Raw genomic sequence first — 21,215 nt, forward strand, 5'->3', positions numbered from 1 at the left:
TTGTCTTTCGTTGTGGTTTAGTGGGCAGTCATAGATTATGTGCTTTACTGTGTCTGCTTCTCCACAGCTACAGAGGTCGGAGCTAATCAGATTTAGTTTCCTCAGTTTGCTGTTTATTTTCCCATGCCCTGAGAGGAGCTGTGATGTGTAGAAGTCTGGGTTCATGTGTTTTGCGTCTAGTCTGCTTTGGACATTCGGAAAGTACTCCTTGGTGAATAGACCAAGGTGCGCCTGACTCCATCGGTCCGCTCCATAGGACCGCTGTGTGGTGCCTGATTTGTAGTTCTATTTCCTTCAGTTCCAATTGTGCTAAGTCTTGGTCCTGTGTACTGGGGGGTTTGAATAGCTTATCCCCGAACTTGGTTTCTAAGCCTTTTCTGATGTTATATATAGCTCTCCTCCTTTCTGACATTACTATGTCGATAGGTGGAGCGGCTGCGATTATTCTGAGCGCTTCATTGGAAGTTGTGCGGTATGCTCTAGTTGCCCTAAGGAGAGCAAATCTTTGCGCTGATTGGAGTTTCCTGATGTGGTGCACGTTTAGTTTGTCGCTCCAGCCGGCGGCCGCATAGCACGCGATGGCTAGGAAGACGCCCTTGTACATTGTCATCGTGGTTCTGTAGCTAAGTCCTCAGTAGGATTTCGCTACTTGTGCGAACCGATGAAATATGACTTTACTTTTCTTGGTCACATGTTGCACATGTGGCGTGACATTGAATCTAGTTCCAAAATGTATACCGAGGTATCTCACGGTACTTTTCATGAGGATGGAGGTGTCTCCTATTTTAACAGTAGGTGGCCTTCTAATGTCCAGGAGTCCTTTCAAGAGTATCATTTCTGTTTTCTGTTTGGAGAGTGTTAGCTTGTGCTTATTGCACCACTCCGTGATTATTTTTGCTGCATTATTGGCTTTCACTTCCATTTCTATTCTGGAATTTCCTGGTATTATCACCATTAGGTCGTCTGCATATGCGACGTGTTCTATATTGTTACTTTCGACTGTGTTCAGCAGATCGTCGAATATTAAGTTCCAAAATTTGGACCCAAGGACAGAGCCTTGCGGGCATCCTTTGGTGGCTGCTTTGGAGATTGTGTAATTTTTGTCGTGTATTTGCATTGTTCTGCCTGAGAGATAGCTTTGGATTAGTCTGTATATATTTCGTGGACATTTCCTCTTTTTCAGGTGCTGGAGTATAGTTGGCCACCATACGTTATCGAAAGCGCCGGATATGTCAAATAGCAGAGCTATTGCATATTTCTCGTTATACTGTGCAACTGTCTGTCGTACATTGGTAATTGCGTCTTCCGTTGAGCGGCCGCTGCGGAAGCCGTATTGTTGCTGGGCTGAATGCGGATGCGAATCCAATATGGCAGAGAGTCTCATAGCTATTAGCTTTTCCAGGACTTTGCTGAGAATTGGCAATAGGCATATTGGTCTGTATGACCTTGGGTCAGACGCATCTTTGTCATCGCTTTTGAGGAGAATCCTGATTACTCCTTTTTTCCATTTCTCCGGGAAGGTACCAGAGAAGAGACAAGTGTTAAAGAGGTGTCTAATTTCTCTGTGCAGTTTTGGCCAGGCCTTCTTGATAATTTCCGCCTCCAGGAGGTCTAGTCCCGGGGCTTTCTTACTTTGAGCTGTGCTATTACATTCCGAGTCTCTATCATCGTGAAAGCCGGTGTATTTTCAGTGTTTGGTGGGGATTCTGCACTGGTGCGAATCTGTTTCTGCCACGACGTTTCGGTCTCTGAGTTGTCATCAGGAATCAGGCTGTTTAGCAGGAGCTTGTTGGTCTGTTCCCAGGAGGTGGTTTCTTGCCCATTTCCTTTAACGTTGCTGCAGGCTTTAGCTGTTTGGATTTTGCCTGTTTGTAATTTATATACAATTCCCCATGGGTCTGAGTTTCCTTTGTCTGTGACGAAGGAGCGCCAGCTACTCGGTTTGGTTTTGCGGATTAGTGCAGTGTATTTGTTTTTGGTACTTCGGTACTGCTGTTTGTGTCTTTCTTGTTGTGTAGCGTTTCTAGTCTGTTGGAATTTTCTTCTGAGTTCACGCACTTCTTTTTTTAGTTTGTCGAGGTCTCGGTTCCACCAAGGAACTGATTTTTTGAATCTGCTTTTTCTTGTTATAGATCTCTCACAAGCAGAAACTAGCTTCCCTTCAAGCTCGGCAGTTCTCTGGGCCGTCATTTCTGGAGTGGCCTCTTCTGTGCATAGATCGACTTCTGTAGGCTGAAGGATTCGGTCGAATCTATCCCAATTGGCACGCTTCAGGTTGAAGCGGTTTGACTGCGCTGTGTGTCCAACGGTTTCTGTTATGTAGAGCTTGAAGGTAATCAAGTTGTGATCACTTGTTGTGATTTTGTCGTGAATGTGCCAATCGTGAATATTGTCTATGCATGTGTGTGTTGCGAGCGTTACATCAATATTAGATTTCCCTCGATCATTGTCGAAGGTTGTGACCCTTGATGGTTGGTTAGCAATATACAGATTATGTTGCGCTATGAGGTCCTCCATGTCTAAGCCTCTGTTATCAGTCTCTGGATTGTACCAGAGGACTGATTTAGCGTTGACGTCGGCTAGGACTATGACGTTTTCTCTTTTTAGATTTTGTAATGTGTTGTCTAAGTAGTGGATATACGGTTCTATTCTGTCCGAGCACTGGAAGTATGCACTGACTAGGTAGAACCTCTTACCTGGTGCTGTGACCTCGACGCACGTGAAGTGTGTGTTATAGAATTGATCTAGTTTAAGTACTGTGAGATTCGGGTTGAAGATGACTATTACGCTCTTGGTTGTGTGTTCCTTGATATATTCTGTGAGAAAAGCTTGGTGTCTAGTATTACTTCCGCACTTCCCATGGACCTTATATTGAAGGTGTTGGTGTACGAGTAGGGCTCATGTATTGCAAGGAGATCAATGTCCTCTTTCTCCGCTAAGAGCCTTAATTCCTCCATGACAACTCTAGAGTTCCTGGCGTTAATTTGGGCTATGGTTATTTTATTTGTATTTGAGTTGTGTTGTTGTATGGTTTCACCGTCTGAGACATTGTGGGAATTATCGTTATTATCCATGGGTCTTTTTTTATTCGTTGCCAAAGTCTATTCGACTGATACTAATTTCCAGTGCGTGTTTGTACGCAGGGCAAGACTGTTCTCTGGACCCGTGGTTGGCTGGCTTGTTTGCCCTTTTGCAGTTTATGCAAATGGGCTTTTCTGTTTTGTTCGGGCAATCCTTATATTGGTGCCCGTCCTGGCCGCAGTGGCCGTAGAGTTTTCCTGGCTTCTGGGGAGACTTCTGCCACCCAGTTCGTGGTTCCCTTGTCTTTCCGACCCGTTTTGAATAGGAGTTTAAACTCCTTCTCTATGTAATCCTCTGTGTTTCGGTCGAGGTTTTGTTTCTTTATTGCTTTGAGGAGTTCCGCCTCTGAGGTTTCCGAGGGAACTCCTAGTATTATTATTTTTGGTCTCCTCTTTGGGAGGGGACCAATTTCCATCTTTGCTTTGAGTTTTTCATTTCTGAGGACTTGCTCAAGGTCCTCTTTTGTTTCTGTTTCTATCAGAATGCCGGAATACCCTATCTTCCTTATGTTCCGGATTCTGATGTTTTGCTCTGTTGGATTGATGCAATCCCCTAGAGCTTTCCTGGTCTCCTCGCTGCTGGAGATATCGCTTCCTTTGCCAGGGTAGATTGCTACCACTGGCTTTGCCTGTTTTACCTCCATCTTTTTCGTAACGGCTCTCGTGTTACGGTTCGTTTTGGTAATGTCCGAGTATGACATCAGTAGGTAGTCTATGCCGGTTCTAACTCAATAGGCGAGGGGGGTCATTTTCTCGCGTGGTGCGGGGGGGGGGGGGGGTAATCGCGCGGGGCGTGGCGTCATCGCTGCCTTATCGCGCGGGGCGTGACGTTATCGCTGCCTTATCATTTCCGCCTGCGGCCATTATGCCGTCGGCCATTTTTATTATATTTGGCGTTATCGCTGCCTTATCATTTCCGCCGGCGGCCATTATGCCGTCGGCCATTTTTATTATATTTGGCGGGAGATTGTTTAGCTCTTGCAGCCGGCCATTTTTATTATATTTGGCGGGAGATTGTTTAGCTCTTGCGGACGGCCATTTTTATTATATTTGGCGGGAGATTGTTTAGCTCTTGCGGACGGCCATTTTTGCCGACCGCCATTTTTATTATAGTATTTGGACGGGAGATAGAGAGACTGTTTCTCTCGCTCTTACGTCTTCTTACCGCACAGCCATTTATTTGCTCTTGCCGGCGGCCATTTTTATTATATTTGACGTTATCGCTGCCTTATCATTTCCGCCGGCGGCCATTCGCACAGCCATTTATTCGCTCTTGCTACCGGCCACTTTTATTATATTTGGTCGACCATTTTTATTATGCCGGCGACAATTTTTATTATATTTGACCGGTCATTTTTATTATGCCGGCGACCATTTTTATTATATTTAACCGGTCATTTTTATTATATTTGGCGGGAGATAGAGGGACTGTTTCTCTCACTCTTACGTCTTTTTACCGCACAGCCATTTATTCGCTCTTGCCGCTGACCACTTTTATTATATTTGGTCGACCATTTTTATTATGCCAGCGACCATTTTTATTATATTTGACCGATCATTTTTATTATATTTAGCGGGAGATAGAGAGACTGTTTCTCTCTCGCTCTTGCATCTTTTTACCAATTTTCGCGAGATGACGTCTCTCGTAGAACCACATCCTTTTGCGATCGCGTCAACGGTTTTTCATTATCGCGTGTCAACGGTTTTTCAACGGTTTTTTCATTATCACAATGTTTTTAGACCACTTCCTTACGCTATTTATGTTTTGTATGTGTGTATGTGTGTGAATGTATTTTTTCATAATATTACGTATGTGTAAGTGGCAATGAATACTAGACGTAGACGCGAAATTGGAATTGTCTCGGGCGATTCATCATGAAGTTTGCAGAGGTGCCCTTCTTACAAGCTTTAGCCGTGACAAAGTTATTCGAGCGCGATATTCGAAATTACTCCAAGGTGTATCAACAGATTTTCGATCGATATTTTCGCCTTCTATCGTGCAAGATTTATTGTGTTTTTCGCGTAAAATTTCCATTCACCGGTGTTCCATACGTAACAACTTTCGCGTATAAACCGTTGGATTTGTTGCATGAAGTGAGAAACGAGTATATAGATCTTTTACAAGTGTTTGTTTTCTTAAAACCTAAATGGAGATTGAGGGCATACTTGGACAAGGCAGTGCGTCAATATCGTAGAACCGATTACGTTTACGAGGGAACGCTATCATTGAATGAACGTTTCATGCCTCTAATCATCTTAACTCCTCCTTTCTTACCGATCAGAAAACGTAAATTATTTTTAACGGATGACAAGGACGAGGACATCGACTACTACCACTATGATAACAACAACGACGACGACGACGAGTAAAAATGGCAGTTTTATCATTGAAAAACTTGGCTTGGGTTCACGTTTTAAATTTGTATTTGAACGGTAGTTTCTCCGACGAGGAGCCTCGGAAAACGTTGATAGAACGGTTAATGCGAATCGACGCGACGAGTCGCATATGTTTTTTCTACACGAAAAGATTTAGTCAAGTCGTGGCACCATGGTCCGCGATCGATTCACCGTCAAAGATATTGAATATCCTCGAAACGGGCGAACGACGCATCGTGGTGCCGGTTGGATACGAGGTATAATCGTATTTCTGAGAACTGGAAATTTAACGGATGAGGTGAAATTAAAGCTTGAAAAATTGTTTCGTTAGAACAAAAAAGAAAATGGAGGGGAACAAGATGATTCGGATTTTAAAAAATGCGTTAAAGTACCTGACACACATGTCAATGATTATTAAAACTATCGATGAGTATCGCGAATGGAGCAGATCGTATATGGAATGTTTGCAATACTGTACGAGATATTTGTCATGTGCGAAGGACGAACTGTCGGTGGGCGTGAAATTTAACTTAACATCGGTGATGTGTCGTATGAAAAGTTTGAACGTATCGTTGGGCCATCGTTTTTCACGCGTTGGAAGAGGTTTATACGACAGGAGTCGCGTCGGCGGGAGCGCAACGTCTCTTCGTTGGGAGGAAGTCGAGTCAGCGTTTCGAGATCGCATATCAACCGGTCTCGTTATCAACGTTGAGCACATCGATCCTCGTCAGTTTTTGCAACATGCGAAGCGGATGATTACGAGACGCGTTACGGAATCTCTGAACAAACATTCATCCTTGAAAGTGAACATTACGTTGGAGGCGGAATTTGTGTTGCGCGATACGGTTTCAGTGAAAAGTTTCGGTACGCGAAATTTCCCTCTGTTTCGAACGAGTGATTTACGCTGCTGGTATCTGAAAGACGTTATGCCAACGATTCTGACATCGATGGGGGAGTTTCAAGAACGCGACAGCGGGTGGGCGCTATCGAAGATACTGCATCTAATAGTGAATTGCAACAAGTACCAGCCGTTGCAAGCCGGTTGCAACGTCTCTGTACCTCGAGAGATACAACTGAAGAGAGCGATCGTCAACGTGAAGAGTAACGACGAGGCCTGTTTCTTTTGGGCAGTCGTGGCGGGTCTCTATCCGGTCGAGAAAAACTCGAAGCGTTTCTCTTCCTATCCACATTACCGCACGGTGCTTCGAACCGAAGGATTTCAACTGCCTATGTCGTTTAAGGATATTCGAAAAGGGCCTAGCCGATTAAGATGGTCAAAACTGCCCTTAGAGGTTTTTCAATGATTAATGAACCATTCGAAAGCTGACCCAGAAAAACTCCTCTGAGCAAAATTTCAGCCCCCTATCTTGCCCGTGAGGGTAGTTACAGGGTAAATTATATTTCGCGCTTTTCCACGCATTTTCCACACTCTGATGCTTCCTAAAATTCTGAAAAAATGTGGCATATTTTGGATCCTAAGACAGATTTTTGAGAATTTTTTCAGATTTTTTTCTTGCAAACTGTGATCGCAAAAAATGAAAAACTCAATATTTTTAAAACATTAAAAAAATATTGTTAAAATCACATGAATAAACCATATAAGAAATTGAAAAAATAAAGATGACGTATGGAAAAAAAACTTTCCCACCGACGGGATTCGAACACCAGCGTATCCGCTCCGTAGTCCGACGCCCTAACCGCTGTGCCAACCGGCGATGTTGTAAACGTTCCGAACATTCTGGTATATATCGCACAAAATACAATCCATTTTTTCTCTTAAAACATTTCTTAGGTCAAACACTTACTTGTTTCGATGTAATAATGTTTAAAATGACTTAATATATACCTGCGATAAAACCAACAAGTGTAACTTTCCTCCTAATAGCAGAAACGGCGAAAAAATTCGGTTTTTCTTGTCTGGACAAAAAGGGCCCACAAGAAAAAATCTAAAAAAAATTGAGGACACTGCCTGTTATAGTACTTTATCGGGGCACTAAACAGCAAAATAGCATGTTTTCATACTTTTGAGAAATGTTCATTTTTCCGATTTTTTGAGGTTTTTCATTTTTTGCGACCACAGTTTGCAAGAAAAAAATCTGAAAAAATTCTCAAAAATCTGTCTTAGGATCCAAAATATGCCACATTTTTCAGAATTTTAGGAAGCATCAGAGTGTGGAAAATGCGTGGAAAAGCGCGAAATATAATTTACCCTGTAACTACCCTCACGGGCAAGATAGGGGGCTGAAATTTTGCTCAGAGGAGTTTTTCTGGGTCAGCTTTCGAATGGTTCATTAAACATTGAAAAACCTCTAAGGGCAGTTTTGACCATCTTAATCGGCTAGGCCCTTTGAACGGGTAAACGACGTTTCCGTGAACGTGTTCGAATGGGTCCGCAAGAAGTGTGGGGTGCTTCATCTGACCGAGAAGAAGCGGAGCAAGCACGTCAATTTGTTGCTTCTACGAGGGAGGAATGATTCGCACCATCATTACACGTGCATAAGAAATTTGTCGCGATTGGTTTCGTCACAGCTTAGCAAGAATAGCCATCGTATGCATGTGTAGGATCATACGGACCACGGAATGACAAAAAACCATTGGTATTTTAAAGAGTGAATATATTTAACAAAAAAAAGGAACAAAAGACAAGGTATAAACAAGAGATATCAGAAGCGCGCTTCTCCACGTCTCGACGAGAACTGCCCGATACCGAACGTCTCCCAAACTCGCCAGCTCGTCCACATTGTCTGTTATTGTAACGCGGCGGCCGCGATCGGGCCGCTCGGGTCCGCGCGGGTCCTTTACTCCCGCCAACAAACGATGCCGCCGAACGCGCGCGGAACGAAGGCACAAGGAAACGACACAGCCGCGCACGGGAGTTTATCTTTCACGCGCGGCACTCGAATCATTCTCGGACACGCACTGGACCTACAACCGGCCGTCCTGCTCGGGTATCGTCCTCGATACCTCACAGCTTAATCTTCCAGATGGTCGTCAACCTCCAGGGCGTTATCTTCATCGCTGTTATTAAACACCTCATTCCAATCGGTTAATCTCGTCCATGGTTTCATAAGGTCAGCCGCTGAACTTGTTTTGTTTGGGCCCTCATGATCTCCCACCTTCTCCACAATGTATCGGTCGCCCCTCATTGCGCTCGTTACCCTGTAAGGTCCTAAAAATTTCGGGTGCAATTTCGCACCTCCCCCAAATTGTGTCCTTTGTATGGCTACAAGGTCATCAACCTTAAATTTTCTCGCTTTTTTCCTCTTCCTGTCGTACGTCTTTTTATTCTCTCTCTGGACGTTGAGAATATTCTTCCTGGCTTCGTCTCGTAAATTAGTGCGGTTTTCCTCGTATACCTTAATAAATTCTTCTTCTATTAGTTCTCTCAACTGCTGGTCATCCTTCAACCTCATTTTCTCTCCAATCATCAACTCAAAAGGAGTCATCTGCGTGCTCCTACTGAATGTTGAATTCATAAATTGTTGCCCCTGATCCACGTGTTTCCACCATTCCATAGGATTGGATATCGCCATCTTGGTCAACATGGGGATGATGACGCGGTTCATCCTTTCAACCTGTCCGTTTCCCCTCGGGATGCCCGTGGTGATTAAAACATGCTCGATGTTTTCCGTTGCACAATACTCCTTAAACACATTAGCGGTGAACGCCGTTCCGCGGTCCGAAATTATGCGTCTAGGATTCCCGAAAACGGTCGCTTGCTTCTTTAATTTATCGACAACTTCGTTTGCAGTCGTCGACTTCGTCGGGTAGATCCACACAAACTTCGTGAATGCGTCTACAACCACCAACAAATGGTTATATGCCTTTCTCGTGGATGGCATCGGCCCTAGATGATCCACGTGATACGTGTCCAACGGTGTAGCTCCTTTCTCGATTGGATTTAGTAGTCCATCGCTCTTTCCGTATTTTCTTTCTGCCAACAAGCACTTGACACAGTTCCCAATCACCCTCTGAATTTTCTGTCGCATATTAGGAAACCAAAATTCTCGTTTTAACGCAAATTCGATTTTCTTCCATCCAAAATGTCCTTGCTCGTGTGCCTGCTTTATTACATCGTACTGCATAATTTTGGGTATCACCATGAGGTCGACTCCACCATCTTCTCGGTACAAGATTCCTCGTTTAGACATCGAAAAGTCCGTGTGTCGCCCGGCCTGAACAGCGTCGATCGTCTTTTTTAATTCAGGATCGTCTTGCTGAGCTCTCTGAATTGTTTCAATTAATCCGTTTCGGCCCTCCTGCACTAGAAAGACTTCAACAGGATTCCTGCTTAGTGCGTCAACGTGGCGCATCGATGCTCCTGGTCGATGCTCGATCGTGTAATCGAACTGATCGATTAAAAGTGCCCAATGCGACACTCTTAAACATAAATCCTTTTTCTTCATCGTTAACACGAAGGCTTTGCAGTCCGTCACTATTTTAAACTTTACGTCGAGTAGGTACACGCGAAACTTCTTTAGAGCTTTAACCACAGCTAGAATCTCCAATTCGTAGCTTGTGTATCTCTCTTCGGCGGGTGTCGTCTTCCAGCTGGCGTAATACACAGGATGCAACTTACCGCCTTCCGAATCTTTTTGGAGCAGCACTGCTCCAAGTCCACCCATGCACGCATCTGTGTGCAGCTCCGTCTCCGCTCCGACTCGATACAGCTTCAACACTGGTTCTTCAGTTAGCGCTGACTTTAAACTGTCAAACGCCATTTGTTGCTCCGACCCGAACTCAAACTTTTCACTGTTTCTTAGCAACTGTGACAACGGTCGCGCACGCACGGAAAATTGGGGAATAAATTTCCGGAAATACCCCGTGAGTCCCAAAAAACTCTGCACCTGTTTTATAGTTCTGGGTATCGGGAACTTCGACACTGCCAACGTCTTTTTTGGAGAGGGTTGTATCTGACCTGCCTCCACGATGTATCCTAAATACTCTACTTTGTCCACCAGTAATTTACACTTCTTCCAATTTATTTCTAAACCGAATTGACTCGCCGTTTGCAACACAGTTTTCAGTTTTTCTAAACCTTCACGTTCGTCTTTCGAAGGAATGATTAAATCATCGAGGTAAACTAACACCACGCCACTTGTTATCAAGGAACGAAAGATTACACGTATGTGTCTCTGAAAAACAGCCGGCGAATTACACAATCCGAATGGCACTTTTAAAAATTCATAATGTCCATCGGGGACCACGAACGCTGTGTATTTTACACTGTCTTCCTCAACTGGCACATGAAAAAAACCGTCTTTCAAATCCAACGTGGAGAATAATCTCGCATCTTGCAGTCGATCCAGTTGATCCTCAATTAGCGGCAAAGGGTTTCTGTCCTTGATGATTTTCTTATTCAGGGCTCGATAGTCGACACACAGTCTCGGTTGCCCATTATTTTTTGTGACCAGCACAATTGGACTAGCAAAATCCGATACACTCGGCCTCACTATTCCGTCATCCATCTACTTATCGATGATTCCGTTCACCTGCTTCTTCTGTTCGGCTGATAGTCGCCGAGGGTTCTGGAACACGGGGGCATCGTCTTGGAGTACTATACGCATTTCCACTCCCGTATGTTTAGTATGCGTCGGCGTATAATTTTCAACGATTTCTTTCACCTCTGCTTTGATTTCGGGATCGGCTATATGTTGAATTTCGACGTTATGCTCATCCTCCGGTTCCTCATAAGCATTAATCGCTAATACCTTCCAGCCACCTTCCTCCAACTGCGTCTCTTCCGATTCCAATTTCACCAGCGTCGCTTGTCTATGTCTCGTGCGCACTTCAACATGATCTGACAATTCTCCGCCGACCAGCATGTCGTGACCCAGGAAGTCATCCGGCACGACGTCAAAATTGAAATTAAACGACAACCCATCGATCACAACCTCTGCTCGAAAGCGTCCCAACGTGCGTCGATTCACAGTACCCACTCCGTCGAAGGAAATGGTTTTGCGTTCGAGAGGCGGCGCTCCAAGTTGTACATAAAAACTAGATCGCACTAAATGTAAATCGCTGCCACCATCCAGCACGGCCGTCACTTCCTTATTTAAAATTTCTACCTTTTTGTACGTCTTCTTATCAGTTGATGCCAGCAAATCACATCGTGGTTTCTCCGTTCCTTCCTTCCTTTCTTTGTTCGCACCGTGAGACTTTGTACATTTTGACGAAACATGTCCGAATTCGCCACATCCGAAACACTTTGGACCTTTAACTTTATGCGGACAGTACAGACTTATGTGCGTCTTACTTCCGCAATTAAAGCAATGCTTGGACTTTTCATCGCTTTGCGCCTGAGTTGGTCTCTTCGTTTTTTCATACTTCTGGATTCTTGCACTCGTCTTCAGTCTGGAATTATTCTTTAGCGTCTCGTACTGATTTAATTTCTTCCTCAGCTCCTTCACTGTAGAGGCGGTGTACAAAATCGTTTTGCTCACTTCATCGTCTTGAATCCCGTCAATTATATATTGGATTTTCGCTTCTATTTCAATTTCCGCGTGGCTGGCCATTTCCAAAACGCGATACACGTACGCTTGGTATGACTCATCGTGCCTCTTCTTCACCTTACTTAATTGGTCGTGAACTTGCTTACTATTTACCGTATTTGAAAATTCTTTGATGAGCTCTTTCCTCAATTTTGTCCAGGTTTTCGCATGACATTCGAAATTGACAAATAGCTTCGCTGAGCCCTTTAACAACCGTTTACAGTATATAACTTTCTGAGTTTCCGACCAGTCACACATCTCTGCCGTTTCTTCAAACATTACAAACCATCTGTGAATGTTCTCGCTTCCATCGCCACTAAAAGTCTCTAACGCATCCTCAACATCTTTGAACGTTAGTACGTTACGGGAGAATCCGACATCTCGAGAATGTTTACGATTTCCCACGTCGTTTCGTCTGGAATTTTTCACCACTTTTTCCACTTCTTCATCTTCAGCGTCATCTTCATTGTCGTCTTCATCTTCATTGTCGTCTTCATCTTCATTGTCGTCATCGTCTTCGTCGTCATCATCCTCGTCGTCATCATCCTCGTCGTCATCATCTTCGTAGGCTGCCTTCAGCCTCCCCACCAACTCGGCCTTCTTACCTGTCACCTTCAGGCCCAAGGCGCGGAGTCTCGTCTTGACTTCGTCTTTAGAGAGCGCGTCGAAATTCTCTTCGTCACCGTCATCATTTCCATCGTCTTTCGTCTTTTCTGCGTTCTGCATGGCCTTTCTCAGTCTAACGGCCAGCACGGCCTTGGATCCTTTTATCGAGCGGCCAAGCTCCTGCAGCCTGTCTCGCAGCTCCTCGGTCGTCATCGATTCGACAGCGGGACCACATTCCCCACTCGAGAACGGCATCTTGACACCCTAAATACACTGCGTAATATAAATCTTCTTGCGGCCGTCTGCCTATCACGCACTGCACAACACCGTACAAAGCTACCGTCCAGAATGAGGTTCTGCACGACCACTGCGTCACACTTCTTAAACAACGCGAATATTCACGCACAACCAATAAGTAATTCTGCCAACATATGTTCCGATTCGATCCCGGACGAGCCCCCACTATTGTAGGATCATACGGACCACGGAATGACAAAAAACCATTGGTATTTTAAAGAGTGAATATATTTAACAAAAAAAAAGGAACAAAAGACAAGGTATAAACAAGAGATATCAGAAGCGCGCTTCTCCACGTCTCGACGAGAACTGCCCGATACCGAACGTCTCCCAAACTCGCCAGCTCGTCCACATTGTCTGTTATTGTAACGCGGCGGCCGCGATCGGGCCGCTCGGGTCCGCGCGGGTCCTTTACTCCCGCCGACAAACGATGCCGCCGAACGCGCGCGGAACGAAGGCACAAGGAAACGACACAGCCGCGCACGGGAGTTTATCTTTCACGCGCGGCACTCGAATCATTCTCGGACACGCACTGGACCTACACATGTTTGCGACAGGTAAGTTGAGAGCATTTTTTTCCTTTTCCAGTTAAAGACCATGTTATATCTTTTTTTCTTCTCAGATGCTTACAATATTTCCCGTCGCAAGAGAGATTAGACGCTCATACGGTCGATTGCGAACGAATGAACGAATGCGCTCTGACGCTTCCGACCTCGGAAGACATGTGGCTGCGGTTTAGCAACTACGCATACAAAGAACGGGCGCCGTTCGTTATTTACGCCGATTTGGAATGTTTGCTGGAGAAACATGAAGGACAGAGCCGCGGGGCGCGCACGCAGTATCAACATCACCACGCGTTCAGTATTGATTATTACATGCATTGTGGATACGATGCTTCCCTGTGCGAGTATCGGGCTTGTTCCAGAGAAGAGGGATGCTCGACATGGTTCGCGACAAAGTTGCACGAGTTAAGTTGTAAATTACAGAAGATATTTGATAAAAACGTGTCGATGAGGACATTGACCGAAGCAGAAAAATTAGATTTTCTTACAGCCACGTGTTGCCACGTATGTGAAAAACCGTTCAACGACTGCGACGAAAAAGTGCATGATCATTGTCATATCACGGGCGCGTATCGCGGTCCGGCGCATAACGCTTGTAATTTGAATTATCAATCTTCGTACGTGATACCAGTGGTTTTCCACAATTTATCCGGTTACGACGCGCATTTGATCATTAAGGAATTGGCAAACGCGTTCAAGGGGAAGATAGACGTGTTACCGCTGACGAAAGAGCGGTACATCTCGTTCACGAAACACGTTGAGAACGACGGGGGGATGGGAAGAGATTACAAGAAGTTGATAAAGTTTCGATTCATCGATTCATTCAAATTCCTGAATTCTAGTCTGGACAAGTTATCCTCGTATTTGGACAAGAGTAAATTGCGCGTCGTACGAGGCGAATTTGCACATCTTTCCGACAGCAATTTCAATCTTTTAACGAGAAAAGGCGTTTTTCCGTACGACTATCTAACGTCGTACGATACACTAAAAGAGGAGCGATTGCCGCCGCGCGAAGCATTTTACAATCGGTTATGTACCAGCGAGATATCGGACACCGATTATCTTCACGCGAATACGGTTTGGTCTCGTTTCGCTATAAAGACGTTGGGACAGTACAGCGATTTGTATTTAAAATTGGACGTACTGTTGCTGGCAGATGTTTTTGAAAATTTCCGCGAAGACTGCCTCGAGAACTATAAACTCGATCCGGCGCATTATTACACGCTCCCCGGTTTCGCGTGGGACGTGATGTTAAAAATGACAAAGATCGAACTGGAGCTGTTCACCGACGTGGACATGCTATTGTTCGTGGAGCGTGGAATACGCGGTGGACTGAGTCAATGTTCTCACAGGTATGCGCGTGCCAATAACAAGTATTTACCGACGTACGATTCGAGCGAGCCGTCCACCTATCTAATGTATTTCGACGTTAATAATTTATACGGTTGGGCCATGTCGCAACCTCTGCCACACAGCGGTTTTCGCTGGGTGGACGAACGGGCGCATATAGATAATTTTAACGTCGAATCTATTCCAATCGACAGTCCCGTAGGATACATTTTGGAGGTGGATTTAGAGTATCCACGCGAAATTCATGACGCTCACGCGGATCTTCCGTTTTGCCCGAGTCACGACAAGGCGACGGCCGGCTCGAGTCAAAGGAAGTTGCTGGCAACGCTTCGCGATAAGGAGCGATACGTTCTGCATTATCGATATCTGCAGCAAAGTTTGCGACACGGTTTGAAATTAGGGAAAATTTATCGAATTTTAGAGTTTTGACAGTCTCGATGGCTGTGCAGCTACATCGATTTGAACACTAAATTACGCACCAACGCGAACAACGATTTTTCAAAAAATTTGTTCAAGCTAATGAATAACGCGGTGTTCGGAAAGACTATGGAGAACGTTCGGAATCACGCGAGCGTGAAATTACTCTCTCGGTGGGACGGTCGACACGGTGTCGAACGATTGATAGCTAGACCGAATTTTCACAGTTGCACGGTGTTCTCGGAGGATTTCGTTGCGATTCAACTGAAAAAAAGGAATATTAAATTTTATAAACCCGTATACATAGGCATGTCCGTATTGGATATATCTAAATTCTGTTTGTACGACTTTCATTATGGCTATATGTATCCAAATTTAAAAGAAAACTGTAAGATTTTATACACGGACACGGACAGCTTGATATACGAGATCGTTTGCGACGATGCGTACGAGCTGTTGAAACGCGATATCAGTCGATGTTCGATCCCTCGCAGACAAAAGTACCGTGAATCCTCGCATTTCCGGCCGTAACGCAAGCGAGGATGTTACAGCTGCACGGAGCATGCTCTTTCGCCCAAAAAATACACATGCGTGACAAAAAGCCCTTTTCCGATTTTTGTCCGTCCTTCGACTAATCACGAAGAATGCTAATCCTTGAGTTGCCGCACGCGAGGCGCTTGAGGATTCGAGCTGATGGCATTGGAAAAGTGGCCATAAGTCAATCCGTGCGACCCTCATACCGTGTACCGTCCGCGAGGTACTTGAGGGTTCCGGATTCGGACACAGCGGGCCTTATGGCCCACTACACGCGGCGGACAAGGGGTCGTAAATCCTCTTCCGCACGACGCGAGGCACGCTCGGGTTGCGCTACAACCCCAATAACCGTGTCTCTGGGTTTCGTCAAACGGACGAAAACCAGAGACAGTAAACGCACATTTTTTCCAGCCCTTGGTCTTCGTCACCGGACCTCGGCCAAGGGGCAATAAATTAGCTGCTAGCCACTTGGCTAGCACGGCGTACATGGGCCACTTAGGCCTTCGTCGCGCTGCTCCGGGGTCCCATAAATCGCGCATTTTGGGAACTCTCCCTTATTGACTTGAGGTGGGGACTTCCTCCTCCACCGGTGAGGGCTGTTTCAGAAGAACCTCCGCCCTCAAGTCAAATCAACGAATGGGGATGCTTCTTCCACCGAAAACGGGCCCATGGCCAAAAAATCGCGTCACCACCGAGGTGACGAGTAAGCGGGCCTCGGAGCAGAGCGGCAGAATCAGCAAAGTCGGCATCCGAAAAAGTCAGCTTCAGACTCAGACCACGACCATTCGAGTCAGTAATCGCGCCATACCGTACCACCGCTACAATTCATTGTATCCAAAGTAACTAGTCACCCAAAGTTAGTTCGGCCGGTGACAGGGCATTTGTTAAGTTTAAAATAAACTCTATTCGACACAAACGCGCGCATAATTTCTTTGAAAAAACGAACAGCCCAACTTTCCAGTCGATACGACACGAGCAATTATGCTGAGAACAACGTGTACGGCGTTCCGATCGCGAACAAAAAGATGTTGGGTTTGATGAAGGACGAGAACGGTGTCAAAATTATGACGGAATTCGTAGGACTTCGCTCGAAAATGTACGCGACTCGCGTGCGCGACAGCGAGGACGCGTGCTGTGAAACCAAAAAGATAAAAGGCATTAGAACAAATGCCACGGCTAGGGATATAAGTTTCAAAGACTATATCGAGTGCCTTCATAATTATACGGAGAAAAGTGTTAGCAATAATCGTATAATGTCCGTACAGCATCAGGTGTATTCGGTATCCGAAATGAAATTGGCGCTGAGTCCATACGACGATAAACGATACATTTGCAATAATTTGATCAATACTCTTCCTTGGGGTCATTATAGTATCAACGATGACGTTGATTTCCTATGAAAATAGGAAGTGGTGAAACTATTAGCACGAAGGTCGTTGCAACTGCGTTCTGATTGGAGGAGGGGGACAACTTCCTTTTGAAAAAGGAAGCGGTGAAGCCGTTAGCGAGAAGACCGTTGCAACTGTAGAAATATCAATTATTTTTATCGGTTAAGGAAGTGATAAGGCGATTAAGGTATTGTACAAAACGAGGTGTTTCGAGCGTTACGCTTCAGAAAGTATCACACCCGCGGAGCAGTACATAGTCACGATGCGTCGCAACCAACCGAGTGTCACGTAATAATCAAGAAGAAAATATAAAAAAAAACTTTATTGCTCAACCGGAGTTGAGTACCACTGAGTTAGTTACAAAGATTATTACAATGATTGAAATACACGGAGAACGTACGTAGGCGATACTAAAACAAAACTGAACGCTCGTGCCCTGGGGCGGCGGCCTCTTATACCGTCGGAGACAACTGACCGCTGAGGATATTTGATCCCTTCTTATCAACAGGACTTCTCCGAAGGTGGTACCGTGTGCAACGAAGGTGTTGCCGTGTGCAACGAAGGTGTTGCCGTGTGCAACGGGCCATAATCAGGTGTGGTCCCTGTCACATTCCCCCCTTCTTAGATTGAACTTAGTCCCTTAAGTTCTTTTTGAGGATGCTCTTCTTGAAGCGGACCCGCTGGGGCTGTATCAAGACTCTTCCTCCCTCATTGTCTTCGATTGCCAAAGGGCGGCTTACAGTGGTGTACAGGCTGATTGGCGCACTCGGTTGCGTTGGTTGGAAGTCGTTGTGGATTTGTGGCCCTTTCTTGATCTTACAGCAGAGCAGGTGGAAACAGAGTTTTCTGGGGACGCAGTTCTTCAGACAGTCGAGTAATCCTAATTTGTTGAGCACGTATAAACCTATCAATCCTACCGATACATATCCTATTATTTGTAATGCACTCATACCATACGATCGTAAAGTCTCTATTCTATGTTCGAAATTTAGCTTTGATATTTCGCTATCGAGTTGATCCGCGGAAGTTCGGTACGAGGCAATGTTGCTTATAATTTTCGGCGTGTTTTTGATCTTCTCCAAAATGTGAATGTAACTATCATTGTTATTGAGTTCTATGGTTTTCATTTTCATATCGTAAGCTAGTTCGGTTTTGCTTTCGCCTATTCGCATGTACTCGTTATTAAACAATAAATCGCATGAATCGTTAGAGCTAATTATAGATGGTCTGTCAATGGTCTGAATATTATGTTTAGTGGAACATATCGCGTCAATTTCTACTGGTTTAGAGGGTATCGCTAGGAATTGATTTTCGGCGTGCAGCGGTATGAAACTGATGTAGTCGATCTTATAAACGGATATCTCGCAATTGTTGATGTTCTTCTTGTAGTTAATAATTTCGCTGTGACAGTCGTTGTCGGAATTACTGTTGTGGATCGGCTGCGTTTGTTTACAAATCATGACTATCTTTCGTTTACAATGTTTGGTGATATAGTCGAGATCAGTGTTTATGTAAAGGAGGTTTGAAGTTAGAAATACTGGATTTTCTATCACGGGTGCCATAAATATATTGTTTCTTTTATGCGGGATGGGGTATACGCGCATTATATCCCATTCTTGTTCGAGCACTAGAGGTATCGAAATCTTGAAAAATAATTTGTCATTATACGTGAAAACGGTTAAGTCACTGATGTCGAGTATGAATTGAAAGTGTTCGATTTTGGGCGCAATGGCAATGTTATAAGTGTGATGTCCTATGATCTTCGCGTAGTTGCTTACAAGCTTTTCGGGTTCTATAATCTGTGGGCTAATGATACCTTGTTTACCTAAAATGATCGCGTTTAATATTTCGTCAAGTTGGAAGTGCGAATCCTGTATGGCATTATCGATTTTCATTATGAGTTTAGTAAATATGCTTTCTGTATTCAATTGCTGCGTTAATTGGTTATATGAACGTTCTAAATTCTCTAAACTCTTTGTGTTAAGCATTTTCTTTATAAGCGAAGTCTGGTTAGCTAGTATGATTTTAATCTGTTTGTCGTCGTCAAATAAGGTGTCAATGTTTTTATTTATCAAATCCAAATCGTCTGTGTCTAGTGTTCCGAATAAGCTTTTAGAGATTGATCCGACAAAGTTCAATAATCCTCGCTTCGTTCTCTGGTGTATGAGGGTTCTTACGTGACTGGCTAATTGTCTAATATTATTAATACGTATGTCTAAAGTATCTAATGCTTCGGTATAGTCGAAGTTAGTAGCTGATTTACTGATTTCGTTCTTATATTGTGCTATGTTTTCGATTTGCTTAAACATCTCGCTCGTGTCTAGACCTATTATCACATTGGCGGTACTACTGTATAAATAACCCTTATTTATCTTTTCTAAAAATATGTTATTCTGGGTATCTAATGGTGTTATAGTGACGTGTGCGCAAGTTAATCCCGCGAAGAGGATTGTCGTCCTGGAAAATAAGATTTTAGTCTGTTACCGTGTACTTTCTTATCGTTAATGACATAATACGGTGTGCATACTTTATCAATCGTGAATGGTCCTAACCATTCTATGTCTAATTTGTGTTCCTTATGATCATTGTGTATCAAAACTTGATCTCCTTCTTTGAAAATTGATTGCGGTTTAATAATTTTACGTCGCTGGTCTCTTTGATATCTTTGTTTACTCTTTAGCAAGGTGTCTCGGGCTCTTTTCAATCGTGAGTCCCATTCTTTTTTTCGAAAGGATACTTCGTCTTCGTAACTTCGCTGAGGATTTTTGGAAATGGTTGAAGGTAGGTTAGCTTTGTGTCCAAACGTTAGTTCAAAAGGTGTGTAGCCTGTGGCGTCGTGTGTCATTGTGTTATACGCTAAGCAAACAAAGTTCAATTGTTCGTCCCATTCGTCGGTGGATGTTTGTTATATTGATTTTAACATGTCAGTGACAACTGCGTGCGTTCTTTCTAGGGATCCGTTGCTTTGCGGGTGGAATGCGGTAGTTTTGATATGTTTTATGTTAAAAGCTTCCTCGTATCTTTGCATTAGTTCGGAAATGAAATTCTGTCCTCTGTCTGTTAGTATTTTCTTGGGTGCGGAGAATATATAAATGTAGTGGTTCAGTAGGGCGTCCCATATGGATTCGGTTCGTTGCGTCTTGAGGGGTACTAGTATAAGATATTTAGTCAGTTCGTCATGAATCGAGAGTATGTACTGATTACCGTTTTTCGTTTTTTGTAACGGTCCTAACAAATCCATAGCTATTTTTTCGTTCGAGTCTATCGGGGTGTCGGTTATGCATGGTTCTTCTCTTGGGCGAATTCGCGTGAGTTTAGCTCGTTGGCAAGTGTCGCATGTCTCAATGTATTCCTGAATTAGTTTAAACAAGTTCGGTATTTTGTAGTTAATTTTGATTCTGTCATAGGTTTTCTGTATTCCGGGGTGTCCGATTAATTCGTGATTTTCTTTGATAATTTGTTTAATTTCGTCGTCGGTCAATTCTTTTACTGGTTCCCATGCAAATTCTATCTCTTTGTCCGTGTCGTTAAAGAACATGAGCATTCTCTTGATCGTATTTCTATCCTGAATTGAAATATCATTGTCTCCTATACCAATTCGATTCGTGTTCCTGATGATTTTATTCAACATGTTTAGCCATTTTTCTTTACTTTCAATTGGTTTCAATTACTTTCTTAATTGGTCTGAAGTTAGTTGGAAGAAGTTCTTTTTATTGGGTACGATCTTTAGTGGTTTCGGAAGTTCGTCTGAGGTTTCCCAGGTTTGGTATCTGGACAGTAAGTCTGTGGGTTCGTCTTGTGCTGTAATCGCGTGAATTCGGGATAAACAGTCGGCAGCGGTATTGTCTTTTCCTTTAGTGTACTGTATTTCGTATTCGTATTCCTCTAGTCGTAGTCTCCATCTGATCAGTCGAGATGAGGGGTCTTTGCAATTTTGTAACCATGTCAAGGCTTGGTGATCGGTTCTAATAATGAATTTTCTTCCTAACAGGTATTGTCGAAGTCTTTTAGTTGCCCATACAATTGCTAACAGCTCCTTTTCGGTAGTCGAGTAATTTCGTTCGGGCGGATTGAGAGTTCGTGAAATATAGCAACAGGGGTGTCCGTCTTGCG

The 21,215-nt window shown here is 44.1% G+C and overlaps 1 protein-coding gene and 1 long non-coding RNA gene across 2 annotated transcripts in view; both read left to right on the plus strand.

Annotated features, from left to right (window-relative positions):
- The window catches only part of LOC143363144 (uncharacterized), a 114,535-nt gene that overhangs the window by 72,031 nt on the left and 21,289 nt on the right, over nt 1-21,215 (plus strand). The gene's annotated exons all lie outside the window — the stretch shown is intronic.
- On the plus strand, nt 15,227-17,114 carry LOC143363150 (uncharacterized). Its single transcript, XM_076803749.1, has 2 exons — nt 15,227-15,652; nt 16,663-17,114. Exons 1-2 carry the CDS (start codon nt 15,283-15,285, stop codon nt 17,112-17,114), a joined length of 822 nt encoding a protein of 273 aa, XP_076659864.1. The 5' UTR covers nt 15,227-15,282.

The sequence above is a fragment of the Halictus rubicundus genome, unplaced genomic scaffold, assembly GCF_050948215.1.
Source record: "Halictus rubicundus isolate RS-2024b unplaced genomic scaffold, iyHalRubi1_principal scaffold0025, whole genome shotgun sequence".
Lineage (NCBI taxonomy): Eukaryota > Metazoa > Arthropoda > Insecta > Hymenoptera > Halictidae > Halictus > Halictus rubicundus.